This window comes from Limulus polyphemus, unplaced genomic scaffold (assembly GCF_000517525.1).
Source record: "Limulus polyphemus unplaced genomic scaffold, Limulus_polyphemus-2.1.2 Scaffold3169, whole genome shotgun sequence".
Taxonomy (NCBI): Eukaryota; Metazoa; Arthropoda; class Merostomata; order Xiphosura; family Limulidae; genus Limulus; species Limulus polyphemus.
The window spans coordinates 62043-65364 of NW_013668779.1; the positions used below are offsets into that span (position 1 = coordinate 62043).

The 3322-nt window shown below is 33.0% G+C and overlaps 1 protein-coding gene across 1 annotated transcript in view; it reads left to right on the forward strand.

Moving 5' to 3' along the window:
• Positions 1-2495, forward strand: part of LOC106468801 (hemocyanin II) — a 6306-nt gene extending 3811 nt beyond the window's left edge. Inside the window, 4 exon segments of the mRNA NM_001314143.1 lie at positions 279-413; positions 637-823; positions 1191-1414; positions 2014-2495. Of these exon segments, the coding sequence (NP_001301072.1) occupies positions 279-413; positions 637-823; positions 1191-1414; positions 2014-2199 (732 nt within the window). The 3' untranslated portion in view covers positions 2200-2495.
• Positions 2496-3322: the final 827 nt, after the last annotated feature.

Below are 3322 nucleotides of genomic sequence, written 5' to 3' on the forward strand. Positions count from 1 at the left end.
ACATATAAAAAAAAAATTTACAGCCATATATATATATATATATATATATACCCGGGGATAGAGGTCATAGTATCGCAAAGAACAGCTCCGTATATATATATATATATATATATATATCCGGGGATAGAGGTCATAGTATCGCAAAGAACAGCTCCGTTCCTTTATATATATATATACCCGGGGATAGAGGTCATAGTATCGAAAAGAACAGCTCCGTTTCTTTATATATATATATATATATACATACATACGTACATTTTGTTTTGTTTTGTTTATAGCTAAACTTCCCAGACATTCAAGTCCAGGATGTTACCTTGCACGCCAGGGTTGACAACGTAGTTCACACTTTCATGCGCGAGCAGGAGCTTGAGTTGAAGCACGGCATTAATCCAGGAAATGCTCGTTCTATTAAGGTAAGTAAACAACGAAAACGTAGCAATAACACTTTAGTATAACTCCGTCTTCCGAAAATCTTGCAAATACTGACAGTACAGATGGCTTTTTTTTATTATTATTATCTATGAAGAAATAAAATTATTCAATGGGAATCCATGTAAAGATTACTACTAATAAACAGTATTTCTTATCCTGACCTGACACACAACTAAATATTGTTGCTATAATTTCTCATCACAGGCTCGCTATTACCACCTCGACCACGAGCCTTTCAGCTATGCCGTTAACGTCCAGAACAACAGCGCCTCTGATAAGCATGCCACTGTCCGTATCTTCTTGGCACCTAAATACGATGAACTTGGCAACGAGATCAAGGCCGATGAGCTTCGTCGTACAGCTATTGAACTGGACAAGTTCAAGACAGATTGTAAGACAAATATATAATAGTAATTTAGAGGATGTTTGTTTGTTTTGATGATTACTTATCTTCATTCAGTTATCGGTATGACGTTTAAAACAACAATTTTCATCTAATTTATTTGTACTGACTTATTAAATTTCAATCATTAGATAAATTAAGAGAATTATTTTACAGTAATATATATATGAATAAGCTTAAACTGTGCTGTCGTTGTTCCTATGATGAATGTTTATCTTGTGTCATTCACTTAGCAACACCAAAGGTTCACAAAATAAAAATTCACGTTCATAAGTTTCTTTTACGGAACACATTTAATAGAAACAGCCATCGCGAGGAGAACTAATCCATTCGAAACTCTTTGTTTTCGCGGCAGTACACCCCGGTAAGAACACTGTGGTTCGTCATTCCCTGGACTCCAGCGTGACCCTCTCCCACCAACCTACGTTTGAGGATCTATTGCATGGAGTAGGACTGAATGAGCATAAGTCAGAGTACTGCAGCTGCGGATGGCCTAGCCATCTGCTTGTCCCCAAAGGCAACATAAAAGGAATGGAATATCATCTGTTCGTCATGTTAACAGACTGGGATAAGGATAAGGTATGTTGATTAAATAGTGGCTTGTCCTACGAATGTAGTTTTTAAAGACAGTTCTGTTTTTGACTCTCAGCAGTAATAAGCAAGATTAAAAATAACTTATTTTACCTGCTAGAGAAAGGATTGTTCAAGCTTATTTGAATGATTGTTGTTTACGCTAATAATCATTTCTTGTTTGAAATGACTGTTTACACTAATAACCATGTTTTGTTTGAAACAAGTTTTTGTTGAAGTTGTACATTTTTATTTTATATTATAATGCTTAAACAACCTTAAAATCAAAAATTTACTAAACTTGTATGTCTCATATACAACTAAAACAAATGTTGGCATTCAGCAACGTGTAACAGCTAAAACTAATATAAGAAAAAAATGTAGGCCTTTAGCAACGTGTAGGTATTACAAAGTCAAACCCATAATTTCTAAAGGATTAGAAAATAGTCAGAAAATAGGCGAAACGTTCGATATGTGGACAACATGAATAAATAGATTAATTGCGTACATGAATTATATGTGCTTCATTCGAATTCGCCTTCATTACGTCGTTTCGTAATAACATCTCAGATTACACGTGTACAAAAAACAATTTTTTTTTGTACTAGGTCGACGGTAGTGAATCAGTTGCTTGTGTAGACGCTGTCAGCTACTGTGGAGCCCGAGACCACAAATATCCTGACAAGAAACCCATGGGTTTCCCATTCGATAGACCTATCCATACAGAACACATCTCTGATTTCCTGACCAACAACATGTTTATCAAGGACATCAAAATAAAATTCCACGAATAGTCAGATGTTTAATACTTGTTACCGTGATCAGATGGCTGATTTTTGTGGTGGAAAAAAATATAATTGGAACAGTTTTTCGATAAATTGTTTTGGGGTAGCCTAACCCAGTATAAACAACGCACATACACATAAATTTATTTCTCAAATTATTTAACATGTAGTAAGTTAAAGTCTGTGGATTAAGAAATATTTAAAGAATGTTTTTGCTTAGCTGATGAACCTCTTGCGTGTATGTTACATTTCATTATTCTTAGGTCTGACTGCAGAATTTAAATAAATTGACCAACAACTAATAAGAAATCGTTGTGTTTGGCTGTTTTCTTATTTCAATCGTTCTATTACTATATCAATTCCAATAAACTTTATATACTTTACATTTCATAATCTATTGTAGAAATAATAACATATAATGTATTCCTCATATAAAGCCGAGCAACTTTTCTTAACAACTTACAACCTTTGTTGACAATGCTTATTTCTTATAACTTCACTAATCTTAAGCAAGAATATCTTACCCTACATGTCTTGGCAAAAGTTATCAAATTATTTTATGTTTTCTAGATTTGTTAACAATATTGTATTATTACACAACAGTATCTTACTTTGAAGATAACAACAGCTTATTCTATTTTTATACACGTTATTAATGATACTAATTTATTGCATAAATTCGCAAGTCTAAATCAACAGTATCTTATTCCAAATGTCTTGATTCAAATTAATAACTTACTTTTTATTTCATAAACTTTGTCTCCTTTCTGTTTGGTATATATCACTTGTTACATAGATTTCTTGTCTGATAATGAATAGACCACAGCAAGAATTGTAAACATCTTTAATGAACGTTTCGGAATTACACACATTCCATCTTCAGCAAGTCTATGAAAATAACAAATTGAACAATCTTTATAAAAATACAATAAATAGTGTTATAAAATTACAAAACATTACAAAAGGGGGAAGAAAGAGTTATTTGAATAAAGCATAGGGGAAGCGAGTTTGAATTCCTATTGAAGCTTGGATTTTCGTTCATAGTATGTAGACTTTCTTTTATCAACAGTTCGTGAACCTTACATTCATAACCTAGAACTCAAAAATCTTCTAAGAAGATGGGGTGCGATGA